The 17174-nt window shown below is 46.3% G+C and overlaps 1 protein-coding gene across 6 annotated transcripts in view; it reads left to right on the top strand.

The window, feature by feature from the left end:
* Window positions 1-17174, top strand: part of LOC137346172 (large proline-rich protein BAG6-like) — a 106895-nt gene that overhangs the window by 60927 nt on the left and 28794 nt on the right. For 5 of the 6 annotated variants that reach the window (XM_068009547.1, XM_068009552.1, XM_068009550.1 and 2 more), the window contains 6 exons: window positions 1027-1221; window positions 2650-2908; window positions 3260-3322; window positions 5116-5220; window positions 12918-13030; window positions 14383-14521. In XM_068009547.1, the coding sequence (XP_067865648.1) occupies window positions 1027-1221; window positions 2650-2908; window positions 3260-3322; window positions 5116-5220; window positions 12918-13030; window positions 14383-14521 (874 nt within the window). The remainder of the gene's footprint in view (window positions 1-1026; window positions 1222-2649; window positions 2909-3259; window positions 3323-5115; window positions 5221-12917; window positions 13031-14382; window positions 14522-17174) is intronic. The other variant, XM_068009549.1, reaches the window with a different exon arrangement.

The following is a 17174-nucleotide window of genomic DNA, read 5'->3' as shown; positions in this document are numbered from 1 at the left end:
GTATATTCAAAACTGAGATCAATAGATTCTTGGGCACTAAGGGAATCAAGGGATTGTGCGAGTGGAAGTGGAGTTGATGTAGAAGTTCAGCCATGATCTTATTGAATGGTGGATCAGGCTTTATGGTCTACTCCTGCTCCTATTTCTTACATTATGTTCAGCAACTCCCCATTAGAAATTATCTATTCAACCACAACTGGAATGTTTGGGATCAGGAGTAGACCCATTTAGCCTGCTCCACCATTCAATAAGATCATGGCTGATCTGTAACCTACTCTATCTACTGCCTTGGCTCCATTTCCCTTAATACCCTTAGCTAGCAAAAATCTACTGATCACAGATTAAAAATTATTAATTGAGCTCACACCTACTGCTTTTTGTGCAAGAGAGTTCCACTTTCCTGCTACCCTTTGTGTGAAGAAATGTTTCCTAACTTCTCTCCTGAACCTGGCTCTGATTTGAAGGTTATGTCACCTCGTCCTAAACTTACCCCACCAGCAGAAAAGGTTTTTCTCTATCTAGCCTATCAATTCCTTTCAAAATGCGAAGAACCTCAATCAGATCAATCCTTAACCTGCTTTTGATCGGAGCGCTGGCATCGTGATTGTTTTACATTGATTGTATAAGGGCACCCCATGGCCTGTCATACAAAGACACAGCCTGATGTAGCACGACAGGCCTTGATGGTTCTGCATTGCATCCCTGTCCTGCGTTAGTTCATCTCATTGGAGATGGCAATAGAGTGTTGCAATTGGTTTAAATCTGTCTCCCACCTCAATGTGTGCTAGCTTGACTTGCTGTCTAGGCTCGCGTTTGAAGGATAGTCACTTGAGCTGGATATTGGATGAGAGTAGCATCTGTGTGGAACTGTCGCACCCACCCCCCCCCCCCCACACACCCCCAGAGAAGAGTCAGCGCCTTTCAGGAGAACAGAGGTGCAAACCGGAGAGCAGGAGAAATAAGGTGTGTAAAGTTTGTGCAATATCATTTATTTATCGTAGCCTTTTTCACCCTTACTTTCAACAGACTGAAAGCAGAGAAGAAGACCAGAGGATCATCAACCTTGTTGGAGAAGCCCTTCGTTTCTTGGGCAACACCTTTGTGGCGCTGTCTGACCTCCGGTGTAACCTGGCGGCTAATACTCCCCGTCACCTGCACGTGGTGAGGCCGATGTCCCATTACGCTTCACCCGTGGTACTGCAGCAGGCGGTGCCCATTCAGGTGAGTTACTGCACACTGGCTCTTTAGATCTGGTGCAAGGGTGCAGACCAGTTGGTCGGAGTGACGAGACTTGAGACCTGCTGGAGGTTCCTCTGTCTGTGAGGCTGTGGTATTGAGTGGTTTTGGCCAACGTGGTTACAGGCGAAGTCTCTGTCTTGAGGTATTGAGCTTGCTGCCATCTCATCTCCCCAGTGAGATTTCCGCCTCCCGCACAACATCAAAAAGACCCTAATCAGAAGTCACAAATGACATCTGTGACTGTGGTGCATTATTTCTCATCAGCCCATTGGAGCAGGAGCAGGCCGTTCAGTCCCTCGTTTTTACGGCGATCTGACAACTTCTTCATCACTTCTACTGACGCCAGCTTTTAATCCCATTTTTTTTTTTAAAGAGTCTTGTCTCTTTGAAGAACCGACAATAGCTTAGCCTGTTCAGACAATCAGCACAAGGGTGTGTCTATTACCAAAGAAGTGTTTGAGGAAGTTGAATGTATATACATTTGATCCATTTGGTTGCTAGACATTTTAGACTGCCTATACCTTCTGAAGAAAAGTGAGCAGCATTCTTTCCAGCAGCCCACCCTATTAAATAGACATGCTGCATTAATCTAGCCACCTGCCGGGTTAGCTATCGCAGTCAAGGTGGCAGGGATGGGAGAACGAGTTAACCTCAGTAGCCATTGGTTAAGGAGGGCAAAAATCAGCCAATCTTTCGACTTCCAATCACTGTCTAGTGCCCTTTGATGGAAAGCATAATTGTGTGTCATAAATGAGTTTTGACCTTTAATGCCCCGCAGTCTGAATAACCTAACATTGTCTCGTCTCTGTCATGAAGAATGGGAAGAGTAGGGTAGACACCCGACATCCGTTTAATTGCATGATGCTTCCTTTTCAGGCGTGATGGGGAGAATATTGGACCGTGGGAAGTGGGTTGTTGATGTGTGTCATGGAAGGCTTTAAATGAAGAGTACACCTGCATCCTATGAATTGCAAAACACAGATAGGAGCTGCAGTAGGCTGTACAGCCCCTCAAGTCTGCTTCACCATTCAGTTAAGATTGTGGCTGATCTTTGGCATCAACTGCCTTATCCCCTATCCCTTGATTTGCCTAGTGTCTAAAAATTTGTTGATCTCCAATTTGAATGTACTCAACAACTGAGCATCCATAGCTCTCTAGAGAATTCCAAAAGCTCACAACCCTCTGAGTGAGGATATTTCTCCTCATCTCACTACTAAATGGCCCTTATCCTGAGACTATGACTCATAGCCAGGGGAGAGGGTTAAGGCAGAGTGCCTAAGCATAGGGGGTGGGGAGGAGGGCACGGGGGCATGCATCTGTTGGTGGTAAATATGGAATGCGTTGCTCTGCAAAGTGGTCAGCTGCCACACGTGCCCCCTATACTAAAATTGCAACTTTTCATCCTTTCAGCAGATCAATGTCGGAACAACAGTCACCATGACGACCAACGGCAGCCGCACACAACACACCGCCGAGGGGCAGACGGCGGCCCCGCCAACTGCCAACGCTGCTCCTGGCGCCCAGTCGCAGGGCACGGAGTCACGGGAAGCGCCAGAGACCCAGGGATCGCAAACCCAGACACAGACCCAGACCCCACATCCTCGGGTCATCCGTATCACGCACCAAACCATGGAGCCCGTTGTCATGATGCAGATGAATCTACAAGGAGGTACGGTTGAGGAATTGAGAGCCCCCAAACAGCAAGAAGGTGCCCAATAGGAATTTCTGGTGCCCTTTTCCAGCATTTTCTAGGATCTGAATTTAAATCCAGGTTTGAGAGCGAGGGGATGTGTGTGAGCTCGGAATTGTTTCAGCCTCGCCCCTTCTCCCATTGCATGCGCAGTGGTCCTTCTGATGTCCTAATCTGTAATGACAAAGGGTGACCCCATCTTGTGGCACATGGGGTTCACTGACTGTTTTCTTGCCTTGCTTGGTTGGCACAGTTCCATATCAGCTGTATAATGCTGATGTGTCTTAAATGTGCTGTTTTATTCCCCTTTTTATCTGTTTCTCCGGGCAGATACTGCGACACCGGGGAATGCTTCTGCAGCGGCCTCGATGACAACAGGGAGCGCTGGACCAGGTAACTACCTAGCTCGTGCAATAACATTACTGAAGAACATTCATTCCACTTCCCCATGAAATGAGTTGGATAATACTGGAGGATCGTAACATGTCTGTCAGCAACTGTGCTGACAGTGGGTAACAATGGGTTAATGTTCTCAATGTTCTCCTTTCTCAGTTTGGGTGAAACAAAAGAAAGACTTGCATTTATATAGTGCCTTTCACGACCTCAGGGCATCCCAAAGCGCCTTACAGCCAGTTAGGTACATTTTTTTGCAGGTTAGTCATTGTTGCAATGAAGGAGACGTGGCACTCAATTTGCGCGCAGCAAGCTCCCACAAACAGCAGTGTGACAATGACCAGATTATATCTCTCAAGTGATATTGATTGAGGGGTAAATGTTGATCAGGGCAATGGGGGAGCTGCCCTGCTCCTCTTCAAAATAGTGCTCATGGGAGCTTTAGCGTCCACCTGAGAGAGCAGATACTTAGAGTCATAGAGAGATACAGCCCTTCGGCCCACCTCTTTTTTATAATATAAAAAATCCTGCGTTAACTGCTCCCACTGGTGGTTTCTCTTTGCTGCTTTGTGTTGTGATCTTGTGACATCAAGTTTCTGAACCATTGCATTTAGTAGAGTCTTCCTGTAACCAGATCTTTCCTCTTGAACGACTTAGAGTTAACTTTCCCTTTAGCCTACAGTTGAAACGGCCTGTCCTAAATGCTGTTCGGGGCCGGTGACTGTATTGTGATCTTGTTCCCTTTCTCAAGAGTTAATAATACCCAGTTGCTACTGACTGCAGCTGCACTGATAAGCTGCACTGTAACTCAGTCCTGCTGTCGTGTGCTAATTCCTCTCAGTCAGCACCTTCTGTTGCTATCTGTACTGATAATCCAGCTTGTCATGCAGTGGTATTTATTTCCTCCTAGTCAGCACCTTTGTGTCTGGTTCCTTCACACATTAGATGTGGTAACTAAAAAGAAGAAAAACAAACCTCGTGCTATCTGCTACTTTTTGTTCTTTTCTTTTTAATAATTGCATACCAAATGCAAGAGTCCCTCATCCATTTTCTTTTAGTAATAACAGTTCATAGATTCCTATGGGTATTGATGTCAAGACTGTAATAATTATTAATCCTATCCCTTCCTCAGTCACCAGAGTGAATCAAAATAATAATCCCTCTGACCAGGCGTGACTGAGCCCTGGTAAAGTCTGCCCATTCCCACCCACCCTTCACCTCAAAATTGGGATAACTAACTTCCTTAACCCAAGTGGTTTTTCCTCTTTCAGTGTTAAAATTTGTCTGTTTATTGGACTTGAGATTCTACTACCACCACCCCCACCCCCCAAACCACCACCTCCATTTCCACCCTTGCCTTTGAAAGGTCTTGCATGACCTTGCCCCTCCCTATCTCTGTAGCCTCCTCCACCCCACAACCCTCCTGATATGTCTGTGCCCTTCTAATTCTGACCTCTTGCACATCCTAGATTTTAATCACTCCCCCATTGGTAGCTGTGCCTTCAGCTGACTAGGCCCTAAGTCCTGGAAGTCCCTGCTGAACTCTTTCTACCTTGGTCTCTTCCTCCTTCAAAACGCTGCTTAAAATCTACCTCTTTGACCCAGCTTTTGGTCATGTGCCCTACTATCTCCTTTGTGTGATATCATCATTGTTTTCCAAGTTAAAAAGTGCTATATAAATGCAACATGTTGTAAAATATCTGTAATGAAAGCTTTATATTGTTTGCAAGTGTGCAAATGTTCCACACTGAGGATGACCTCTAACTTCAGTACCTCTTTTTGTTCATGCTCAGGTGCGATGCCCCACATTCAGATCCCAGGGATAACACCTGAGTTTATGCAGACCATCATGCACCAGATTACCCAGCAAGCCATGGCAGCCACTGGTGCAAACTCGGGTATGGCCGAACAGTCTCCTGAAATTAAACCTGATCGTTGGTTTTGTAACGGGGTGCATTGAAGATGGAAGCAAATCTCTGGCTAGATTGTGTCCAATTGTAGGAAGGATGTTGAGGCCCAGGACAGGGTACAGAGGAGGTACCTGGGATGAGAGAGTTCAGTTATATGGACAGATTGGAGAAGCTGGAATTGTTCCCATTAGGGCAGAGAAGATTGAGGGCAGAACTAATAGACATATTCAAAATTATGAGGTGCTTTGATAGAACAAGTTGGGAGAAACTGTTAAATTGGGCAAGTGGGTCAGTAATCTGGGGTCGTAGATTTAAAATGGCAGGAAAAAGAACTAGTGGGGAAATGAGAAATCTCTTCACACGATGACCTGGAACACTCTGCCTATGAGGCTGCTTGAAGCAGAGACAATGAATGATTTCAAAAGGAAATTGAATGGGCACTTGAGGAAAACAAATATGCAGGGCTATGGGGATAGAATGGGGAAATGGGACTGACTGGATTGCTCTACAGAGAGCAGGCATGGACTGGATGGGCCAAATAGCCTCCTGTGCCATCATGAGTCTGAGAGGGTTGTTGAGATCTGGAGCACTAGCTGAAAGATTGATGGAATTAGATTCTACAGCAACTTTCAAAGGCAATTGGACGTGTATTTGAAGAGGGCTAATTGACTGGGTTACAGGGAAGAAGCTGGGGCATGGGACTGAATTGGGCAGCTCTTTCAAGCAGCCGGCAAGGACACGACAGGCCAGGTGGCTGCCGCCTTCACTGTAAGATTCTGTGACTAGCACAGCAATTGCATTAAACTGCACAACAGAGGGTTAATGTAGATAGCTCTAGGGGTGTGTAGAGAGAAAGAACGTGGGAAAGTAGTCTGAGTCTGTATGTTATGCAATTCATTATAATGGGATAGGAAGTAATTTTGGGACATCTGCATGATTATTGCGAAACCATAATTTTCTTTTCTAAAGGATGTTTGAGGGTTTGGATGAGGAGAGTTTTACGCAATATTGCAGTTCACAATGTGGAACAAAAAAAAAAGCCTCTAAATGTTTGGCATTGTCTTTAGCACGCAGTCAAGTGACGGAATGTTGCGACACTACAGTTTCATTGGCTTGTCATGCAAGCCAACGTGGGACCCATTTGTAAAAGCGTGACAAATAGGAGCAGGAGTAGACCATAGCCCCTCGAGCCTGCTCCACCATTCAATACAATCGTGGCTCATCTGCTTCAACTCTATTTTCCCGCCCGCTCTCCATATCCTTTGATTCCAAGAGACCAAAAATTTCAGCCTTAAATAGACTCAACGATGGAGCATCCGCAACCCTCTGGGGTAGAGAATTCCAAAGATTCACAACCCTCTGAGTGAAGAAATTTCTCCTCATCTCAGTCCTAAATGATTGGCCCCTTATCCTGAGACTGTTTCCCCCGTGTTTTAGATTCCCCATCCAGGGGAATCGCTTAGTGTCTAAACTATCCAGCCCCTTCAGAATATTGTAAGTTTCAATGAGATCACTTCTCATATAAACTCCTGAGTATACAGACCCAATTTACTCAGCCTCTCTTCATAGGACAACCCTCTCATCCCAGGGACCAATCTAATGAACCTTCACTGTACTGCCTTCAGTGCAAGTATATCCTTCCTTAACGGTGGAGACTAAAACTGCACACAGTATTCCAGGTGTGGTCTCACCAAAGCCCTGTACAATTGTAACAAGACTTCTTTATTCCTGTACTCCAATCCCCTTGCAATAAAGGCCAACATGCCATTTGCCTTCCTGATTGCTTGCTATACCTGCAAGCTACCTTTGTCTTCCTTGTACTAGTACACCCAAGTCTTTCTGGACATCGACATTTCGAAGTTTCAGCCTTTTAAAAAATGTTCTGGTTTTCTCTCCTTACGACCAAAGCGAATAACCTCACACTTGCCTACGTTATACTCCCATCTGTCACCTTGTTGCCCACTCACTTAACCTGTCTATATCTCTTCGCAGAATTTTTTGTGCCCTGCGTACCAGTTGCATTCCCACGTAACTTTGTATCATCAGCAAACTTAGATACTTTACTCGTTCTCTCTTCTAAGTCATGAATATAGATTGTAAATAGCTGAGGCCCCAGCACTGATCCTTGTGGCACAACACTAATTATAGCCCACCAACTTGAAAATGTCCTGTTTATCCTGACTGTCAGCTTCCTGCCCATTAACAATCCTCCATCCTTGCTAATATATTATGCCCAACTCCATGAGCCCTTATCTTGCTATTAACCTTTCATGTGGCACCTTATCGAATGCCTTTTATACTATATCTACAGGTTCCCTTTTATCTACCCCACTAGTTAAATCCTCAAAAATCCCTAATAAATTTGTCAAACATGATTTTGCTTTTGTAAAACCATGTTGACTTTGATCTTACCATGCTTTCTAAGTTCGTTGTTAAAACTTTCTTCATAATAGATTCCAGCATTTTCCCGATGACAGATGTCAAACTAACTGGCCTGTAATTCCCTGTTTTCTTTCCCCCACCTTTCTTGAGTAACGGTGTAAGGTTTGTTAACTTCCAATTCGTTGGGACCATTCTAGAATCTAGGGAATTTTGGAAAATCATAAAAGTGCATCCACTATCTCTGCAGCCACCTCTTTTAGAACCCTAAGATGTGGACCATCGGGTCATAGAGTTATACAGCACAGAAACAGGCCCTTCGGCCCATCGTGTCTGTGCCGGCCATACAGCAACCAACTATTCTAATCCCATATTCCTGCACTTGGCCCGTAGCCCTGTATGCTATGGCATTTCAAGTTCTCATCTAAATGTTGTGAGGGTTCCTGCCTCCACCACCTCTTCAGGCAGTGCGTTGCAGATTCCAACCAGCCTCTGGGTGAAAATTTTTTCCTCAAATCTCCCCTAAACCTCCTGCCCCTTACCCTAAATCTATGCCCCCTGGTTCTTGACCCCTCCGCTAAGGGAAAACATTTCCTCCTATCTAACCTATCAATGCCCCTTATAATCTTGTACACCTCAATCATGTCCCCCTTCAGCCTTCTCTGTTCTAAGGAAAACAACCCTAACCTTTTCAGTCTCTCTTCATAGCTGAAATTCTCCAGCCCAGGCAACATCCTGGTGAATCTCCTCTGCACCCTTTTCAGTGCAATCATATCCTTCCTATAGTGTGGTGACCAGAACTTTACACAGTACTCCAGCTGTGGCCTAACTAACGTTTTATACAGCTCCACCATAACCTCCCTGCTCTTATATTCTATGCCTCGGCTAATCAAGGCAAGTATCCCATATGCCTTCCTAACCTCCTTATCGACCTGTGCTGCTGCCTTCAGTGATCTACGGACAAGTACACCAAGGTCCCTCTGACCCTCTACTTCCCAGGGTCCTACCATCCATTGTGTATTCCCTTGCCTTGTCAGTCCTCCCAAAATGCATCACCTGACACTTTTCAGGATTAAATTCCATTTGCCACTGCTCCGCCCATCTTACCAGCCCATCTATATCTCCCTGTAATCTAAGGATTTCCTCCTCACTATTTACAACACCACCAATTTTTGTCATCTGCGAACTTACTGATCATATCTCCTATATTCACGTCTAAATCATTAATGTACACTAGAAACAGCAAAGGTCCCAGCACCGATCCCTGGGTACACCACTGGTCACAGGCTTCCACTCGCAAAAATAGCCCTCGACCATTACTCTCTGTCTCCTGCCACTAAGCCAATTTTGGATCCAATTTGCCAAATTGCCCTGGATCCCATGGGCTCTTACCTTCTTAACCAATCTCCCATGTGGGACCTTATCAAAAGCCTTACTGAAATCCATGCTTTACCCTCATCGACACATCTAGTCACCTCCTCGAAAAATTCAATCAAGTTAGTTAGACACGATCTCCCCCTGACAAAGCCATGCTGACTATCCCTGATTAATCCCTGCCTCTCCAATGGAGATTAATCCTGTCCCTCAGAATGTTTTCCAATATTTTCCCAACCACTGATGTCAGACTCACCGGCCTGTAATTACCTGGTTTATCCCTACTACCCTTCTTGAATAATGGTACCACATTCGCTTCCAGTCCTCTGGTACCTCTCCTGTGGCCAGAGAGGATTTGAAAATTTGTGTCCTGGGGATTTGTCGGCTTTTAGTCCCTTAAGTTTCTCAAATGCTTTTTCTCTGCTGATATTAATTACTTCACGTTCCTCACTCTTATTAGCCCCTTGGTTATCCTCTATTTCTGGTTGTAATTCGTGACTTCGACTGTTTAATTTCTCTTGCCATTTTCTCATTCCCCATGATAATTTCTCCTTTCTCTGCCTCTACCAGACCAGTGTTTACTTTAGCTAATCTTTCTATACACCTGTAAAAGTTCGTACAATCTTTTTAAATTCCTGGCTAGTTCTATTTTTTCCCCTGTTTCTCAACTTTTTGATTGCCTTTTGCTGGTTTCTAAAGTACACCCGAACCTCAGGCTTACTTCTATTCTTTGCAACATGATAAGCCTTTAATCTAAATACTATCCTTAACTTCCCTAGTAAGCCACGGATGGATCTTTCTCAGAGTTTTTGTTTTTTAATGGAATCTGTTTTCGTTGAACATTTTGAATTGTTTCTTTGAATGTTTCCCACTGTTTATTTACTGCCATACCTTTTAGTTTATTTACCTAATCAACGTAAGCCAGCCTCACCTCATACCTATGTAATTGGGTTTCTTTAAGTTTAAAATTCTTGTTTGGGACTGGAGTATGTCGCTTTCAAACTTAATATGGAATTTAATTGTATTAGGATCACTTTTACCCAGCAGATCTTTTACTGTGAGATTACTAATTAAGCCTGCCTCATTGCACAATACTGGAGCTAAAATAACTTTATTCCTAGTTGGTTCCACAACGTATTGTTCCAGGAAACTGTTGCAAAAGCATTCTGCAAACTAATCTTCTTTGCCAATTTGATTTGTGCAGTCTTAATGAAGATTTAAGTTCCCCCATAATTATTGTATTTCCTTTGTTACATGCTGCAATTAATTATTTCTTGCTTAATGCTCTGTCCTGCAGCATAACTGCTACAAGTGGGCCTGTAAACTACTCCCACCAGTGTTTTGTGACCCTTGTTATTCCTAATCTCTACCCATACTGATTCTACTTCCTGATCATCTGAGCCAAGATCCCTTCTCACTACTGCGTTTGTTATCTTTTATTATCAGGGCTGCTCCTCTTTTCCATTCTGTCTGTCTTTTCAGAATGTTGTGTATCCTGGAGTATTTATTTCCCACACCAGGTCACCTTGCAACGTGTTTCTCTACTGTCAGTTAGACTTGAAACATTTATCTCTCTTTGTGCTGTTAGCTCATCCATCTTTTTACAAGTGCTTTGCACATTCAGCCTTTTAATTTTTTTTAACTACTATTTTTTGCATGGGCCTTACTGGCAGATGCACTAAACTCTATGTCCCTTCCGGTCCCACTCTGCTTATCTTGATCCAAATCATGACAGTGCTCTATTGCCTCGCCTTTTCTCTTTAGATTGCTATATCCCCCTTCAACTGAAACCTTCTCACATCAGTAACCCCTTCTCTCCCCCCTCAACCCCGTTCGCGCCCCCCCCCCCCCATCCCTATTCCCAACTTTTAGTTTAAAACCCTAACCACAGTCCTAGTTATACAATTTGTGAGGACACTGATCCCATCCCGGTTTAAGTGGAGCCCATCCCAACAGAGCAGCTCTCTCTTCCCTGAGTACTGGTGCCAGTGCCCCATGAATCAAAACCCCTTCTTCCCACACCACACTTTCAGCCAATGTTTAATTCTCTAATCTGCTTGACCCTATGCCAGTTGGTGTGTGGCTCGGATAACAATCCAGAGATCATTATCTTTGAGGTTCTGCATTTTTATTTGGACCCAAACGCCTCAAACTCTCAGCAGGACATCATTCCTAGTTTTACCTATTTCGTTGGTTCCTACATGGACCACAACAACTGGATCCTCTCCCTCCCGCTCCAAGTTTGTTTCCAGCCACGAGGAGATGCCTTTAACCCTGACATCGGGCCAGCAACATAACCTTTGGAACTCCCGGTCACCGCTGCAGAGAACGGTATCTATTCCCCTGCCTGTACTGTCCCCTATCACTGCCACATTCCTTTTCACTCCACCCGCTGCCACTTGAATGATTTCCTGCACCATGGTGCTGTGGTCAGTTTGCCCAACCATCCTGCAGTCCTTGTTCTCGTCCATGCCGGTAGTAAGTAGGCAGTCAATGGCCCAGGCTCCTCCTTCCACTAAATCCCGGATCCCCATACCTGCCTGACTCGCAGTCACACCTTCCTGTCCTTGACCATTGACCAATTCTAAAGTTCTGCTTAGCCTGCCCCCTGCCCCCTGGAACAAAGTGTCCCAGTAACTCTCCCCTTCCCTGATGTCTGCAGCTCGGACTGTAGCTCAACAGCTCTGAGCTGAAGTTGCTTTAGCTGCAATCACTTACCGCAGATGCTGTTATCTGGGAATGCGATGCTTTCCGCAAACTTTCGCATGTTGCAGTCACAGCATACCACCTGCCCTGCCATGTCTGTCTAACCTTATTTATTTATTTGATTAGTTAGTTAGTTACTAATTTTGTAAAGTATCAGCAAGTTACAGTTTCATAGCTTGGAGACAAAAGAAAAAAACACCAGCTACTGGAGGTAAAACAAAAAGAATAAAAAGCAGCACTCCTTCTCCCTCTGCACCGAATTCCCACTCTTATCAAATTCACGACTTTTGCACTTAGTTTACGATGCACTCTGTTCCTGGATAACTCTGTGCTTCACACTCTCGAACACAGTAGATGCCCACCGACTACAAAAGGGTGATTGAGCTGTCAGTGTATTCTTAGTGTTTGGGAGAAAGACGATTCGCCATGGCATTGGGAGAACTCGCTGCTTGTCTCTGAAAAGCACCTCCAGATCTGTAGTGTTTTCCTGAACTATTACAGCCGGCAGACTGTTTCCTTCAAAGAGCGGCACCTCTTGACGGTGCAGCGCTCCCTCCCTGCAGCAGTACATTGGAGCGTCTGAGTGGAAGATGTGCTAAAGCCCTGCAGTGGGGCATGAGCTCTCAATCTTTTGCCCTGACCCGGGCGCTGCCAGTTAAGTAAAGCTAGCAAAAGATGCTTTGTGGCAACACTGCCCCAAAAATAAACGACGTATCAAATCGTTCCATTGATGCCCAATGCACTTGACTGTTAATGAAGAGTGGATTCAGCAGCGGTGGAAGAGCTGTACATAAAGCTACTTTTTGTTCCTCTTGCATCTTTTCTGATATCGGGGGAAGGTCCTCACAGATCAGGATCAGCAAGAGCTAGTGCACCTTACACAAAAGTAAAAGGGACTTGAGTGTTCATTGTAATTCCATGTATAAAAAAAAAAATTCATTACTTCCTGATCATTATCTTGATTCTCATAATTCCAAGCAAGACACATTTGCCGCTTCCCGATCATTATCTTGGTGTGTTATGTGATTTGGGGCTCTTGCCAATGGAAGTGTGGTAGGGGCAGGTGCCTCTTGGACCTATCTGATCAGTGGCGGTAGACGGGCTGGGGGTGGAGAGAGGTTACTGCTTGTGGTGCTTTTTGTCAGAAGAAACAGCTCATGTTACACTTGAGCCCAGCCACTTGTTTTTCTCTTTGTGTCTTATTCATTCTTCCCCCTCCCCAACAGGGCAGCAGGTTCCCGGGTTTCAAACTTCGCCTGCCCGAGTGGTGATTACCAGAGCTCCACCTCCTCCGCCACGACAGACCCAGACAGCATCGGGCCCACAACCTGGCGCACAGGTAACGTTCAAAGATAAACGGTAGCACAGAGATGCTGTAAAGCCACTGACTCATTTCCACAATGAAAATCTCTGCACGACAAGCAGTCTTATCCATCCGTCTTGTTTTAAGCGGGACATCGGAAAGTACAGGACCAAAAGAGGCCAGTCTCGAATTCCAAATAATATCGCAGAGCATTTTCACGTCACACTCACTCACCCTCCTGCACCTTGCAGCCATCCCTCTCAGTCTTCAGGTGGAATGCGTCTGGCAGGAGATGCTAAAAGTAACAAGACCAGAAATCCTACGATTATGCATGTAATTTGTATTGCCCCCAGAAAGCCCATAATGTTCACTGCATGAATTAATAGCACAAGGCTTGGATATATTAAGGTTATATCTTTGTATTGTTACGACTGTGGCTGGAGGAGTGTGCTGTCTTTCTCTAGTTCCACTCTCCACAGGTCACAGCATATATTTAAATGTTTTATCCAGTTACCGATACGGCCAGTTATATACTTTATCTATTTTAGTTTCAGAATAAAATCCACCAACCAGGTTTCTTTAACAACAAAATTATTCATTTATTATAAAACAAGACTTATTCAATAAAGATGCAAAGCTTATTAACACACAGGTTGAAATATGAAAGTTCCCTTCTAAGTTAACCCAACACACACTAGTTAAAGAAAAAATAAAGAAGGTTTCTCTGCAGAGATTTCTTGACAAAAATAAACTTGACCAAATACTTGTTAATCCTTGAAGGAAAAGGATAAGATATGTTCCCAGGTTGTCCTTTATTGTGGCATCCAAATACGCGTAGACAGCTGTCAGTGGGATCTTTTTGGAGCAGTTCTTTTCAGGCGATGTCGAGGATTAGTCTGGCAGGCTTTCCAGGAGTTTCAGTGCATCAGGGGTTTTAGCTATCACACTGGATTCTCAGGGTTTCTCAGAGGTGGAAAAAGGATGAGCTGGTAGCTTCTCTGTTAGCAGGCTTACCCCCAGCTGAACCAAAACAGTATCCAAAAACAAAACCAACTCTTTTGACCTCCCTAAATCTTGACATGTCACTTCTCTGTAAACAACTCCTATAGTCATCAAGGCTCCTGCTGTTTATTTAGCTTAAGCCATGTGGCTTCCAGTAAGGGCTTGTTTCTACACAAAGTCCCATGTCCTTCCAGTGACCTTTTTTTTAAAAAAAAGATGTCCAGCACCTATGGAATCTCTTGGGTCTTTCAAATGAATCAGTTTCCACTATTCTTAAACATGAGTCCTCAAAAAATATTTAAAAATGGAAGCACTTTCATAACAGTATTTTGAGTGATTTCCTTACAGACATCTCGCTACTTTCTGTATTTTCTCTCCCACTCCAGGTTCCTCCTGGTCCTGCCCCTGCCCCTGACTCTGATCCTGGCCCTGGCCCTGGCCCTGGCGCTGGCGCTGGCCCTGCCTCTCTGGCTCAGATGATCACTGGGCTAGTTGGACAGCTTCTGATGCAGCCTGTTGTCTTTGGTAAGTACCCGACTGTCACAGGGTGTGCAGCCCCTTGCTGTGTGCTGTCCACTGTTTTCTGTTGGTTTATAATCAGAGTATCGGCTTTGTTAAGTCACTGGCATTCGAGATTGTGTGTTTGAGCCCAACTCCAGGAGCTGAGCACGCAGTCCGGCCTGGCATCCTAGTGCCATTCTGGGGGTGAAGGGAAAGGGGTTGCTCAAGATGCTGTCCTTCTGATGAAATGTTCAGCTCGGTGCAGCTGTGACAGTTATAATGGAACAGTGGGGGTGGGGGGATAACGGTGTGGAAAGGCAGTAGTAGAGGGGTGGGGGAGGGGCTCCGCTGTGGAAAGGCAGTAGAAGAGGGGTGGGGGAGGGGTTCCACTGTGGAAAGGCAGTAGAAGAGGGGTGGGGGAGGGGTTCCACTGTGGAAAGGCAGTAGTAGAGGGGTGGGGGAGGGGCTCCGCTGTGGAAAGGCGGCGGGGGAGGGGCTGTGCTGTGGAAAGGCAGTAGTGGAGGGCCGGTGTAGGGGCTCTGCTGTGGAAAAGCCGTAGTAAAGGGGCGGGGAGGGGCTGTGCTGTGGAAAGGCAGTAGTAGCGGGCCGGGGTAGCGGCTCCGCTGTGGGAAGGCAGTAGTAAAGGGGCGGGGGAGGGGCTGTGCTGTGGAAGGGCAGTGGGGGAGGGGCTCCGCTGTGGAAAAGCAGTAGTAGACGGGTGGGGGAGGGGCTGTGCTGTGGAAAGGCAGTAGTAGGGGGTGGGGGAGGGGCTGTGCTGTGGGAAGGTAGTAGTGAAGGGGCGGGGGGGGGGGCTGTGCTGTGGAAAGGCAGTAGTAGGGGGTGGGGGAGGGGCTGTGCTGTGGGAAGGTAGTAGTGATGGGGCGGGGGAGGGGCTGTGCTGTGGAAAGGCAGTGGGGGAGGGGCTCCGCTGTGGAAAGGCAGTAGTGGAGGGGTGGGAGAGGGGCTCCGCTGTGGAAAGGCAGTAGTAGAGGGGTGGGGGAGGGGCTGTGCTGTGGGAAGGTAGTAGTGAAGAGCGTGGGAGTGGCTCTGTTGTGGAAAGGCAGTAGTGGAAGGGCGTTGGAGGGGCTGTGCTGTGGAAAGGCAGTGGGGGAGGGGCTCCGCTGTGGAAAGGCAGTAGTGAAGAGGCGAAGGAGGGGCTATACTGTGGGAAGGTAGTAGTGAAAAGCGCGGGAGGGGCTGTGCTGTGGAAAGGCAGTGGTGGAGGGGTGGGAGAGGGGCTCCGCTGTGGAAAGGCAGTGGGGGAGGGGCTCCGCTGTGGAAAGGCAGTAGTGGAAGGACGTTGGAGGGGCTGTGCTGTGGAAAGGCAGTAATGAAGGGGCGAGGGAGGGGCTCCGCTGTGGAAAGGCAGTAGTGGAGGGTGGGGGGGTGCGGCAGATGCCGAAGGACAGCGTTAGTATTCTGGAAAGATGAGTCGAATAGGCCAAAGGTTCACCTTCCCCTGTGAATTTTATGGTATAAATATCTGGTTCAGGCGCTTGAGTTAACCTAACTGTTAGTGGTGCATCATGAGCACTCGGCGGGGTGATTTGCCTTGCGTTCAAAGAGAATTGAAGGAACTGCTTGAGAAGAGCCTTTCAGTGCTCATTGACCCTGTCAGCAACTTGGATGTTCAAATGAATGCCCTGTCTGTTGTTTTTTTTAGCCCTTCGAGTGCCATGGAGCTGTCTAGTCATCTGGGCAAATTTACCCATTGGCAGGGGCTGTTGGTAGTTTGCTTGCAGTTTTTGGATGCAGTGAGGTTAGTTCTGATATCATGGAGGGAGCCAACTAAGTTGATATTTGCAGAAAATGGCGTTCAGGTTATTCTTAATTCAGTGCAGGCACAGGCTCTTTGTGGATCGGATACAGCAGCAAAAGCAACTTGCATTTGCACAGCGCCCTTCATACAGTAACATGTCGCAAGGTGCTTAACAGGAACATTAGCAAACAAAATTTGACACCAAGCCACATGAGATATTAGGACAGGTGCTCAAAAGCTTGGTCTAAAAAGCAGGTATCAAGAACAGCCTTAAGGGGGAGAGAGAGAGAGAGGGGTGGAGAATTCCAGAGTTTAGGGCCCAGGTAGGAATGGCGGAGCTGTGAAAACTGGGGTTGTGCAAGAGAAGCGTAGAGATCTGGGAGGGTTGTAGGACTGGAGGAGGTTACAGAGACGGGGAGGGTCAAGGTCATAGAGGGATTTGGAAAAAAGGCTGAGAATTTTAAAATGGAGGGCTTTATTTCAATTATACATGGGTAGGGGATAGTCGGGTATGCCTGCCATCTTGCCCTTGCCTTGTTCCAGCCAAGCTTCCCACCAGGGAGGTTGTTTAGACCATACAGAGATGGGAGAAATTGTACAGGATCTGAGGTGAGCTTATGGAAAGATACAATGCCTCCCCATTTCAGCTGTAGCGAGGTGGAAGTGATGGTCCACTCAGTGCATGAATTACGCTGGTTTGCACCCTGCACTTGACTGCTCGGCTGAGGTGATTCCAGAGGCCGGCCTTGGTCACTGTGTGTCACCCGGGCCCTCTGGATTGGATAGAGGCATGAGCAATGGTGCCCATGTATCTGCATTTTGTGTCTTCCTGTATTTTTCTGGCAGGGAGGAGGTTTGTAGCTTGTGGGGCTTGATGGCATGACCGAAATATAGAGGCATCGCAGCCTTTAGGAGAAA

This window comes from Heterodontus francisci, chromosome 29 (genome assembly GCF_036365525.1).
Source record: "Heterodontus francisci isolate sHetFra1 chromosome 29, sHetFra1.hap1, whole genome shotgun sequence".
NCBI lineage: Eukaryota > Metazoa > Chordata > Chondrichthyes > Heterodontiformes > Heterodontidae > Heterodontus > Heterodontus francisci.
Note: the sequence above shows the minus strand (reverse complement) of the source record. Positions and strands in the feature narration are given on the sequence as shown.